We start from the raw sequence: 208 nt of genomic DNA on the forward strand, positions 1-208 counted from the left end.
GGGGCACGGCTCTGCGCTGTCGCTGTCGTAGCAGCCCGAGCTTTGCGACACGGCTTTCACCCGGCTTGAAGCCCTGGGGGAACAGAGATGCCCCACGTCAGTGCTCGCTGGGATGCGCATCCCCTTGACCGACAAAAAATGAGCATCCCATTAAAATCCCGAATAGGGGACTCACCCGGTGCTGGAGGAGGAGCGCTGGTTGGGCAAG

General features: G+C 61.5%; 1 protein-coding gene across 1 annotated transcript in view; it reads right to left on the bottom strand.

The window, feature by feature from the left end:
• The window catches only part of LOC104159795 (F-box only protein 41-like), a gene marked incomplete at its 3' end in the record, with an annotated part of 5,664 nt that overhangs the window by 398 nt on the left and 5,058 nt on the right, over nucleotides 1-208 (bottom strand). The window contains exons 4-5 of the mRNA XM_009697798.1: nucleotides 176-208; nucleotides 7-73 (exon numbers count right to left, since the gene is read on the bottom strand). The exon at nucleotides 176-208 is cut by the window's right edge and continues 17 nt beyond it. Of these exons, the coding sequence (XP_009696100.1) occupies nucleotides 7-73; nucleotides 176-208 (100 nt within the window). The remainder of the gene's footprint in view (nucleotides 1-6; nucleotides 74-175) is intronic.

This window comes from Cariama cristata, unplaced genomic scaffold (assembly GCF_000690535.1).
Source record: "Cariama cristata isolate BGI_N322 unplaced genomic scaffold, ASM69053v1 scaffold22280, whole genome shotgun sequence".
Classification (NCBI taxonomy): domain Eukaryota; kingdom Metazoa; phylum Chordata; class Aves; order Cariamiformes; family Cariamidae; genus Cariama; species Cariama cristata.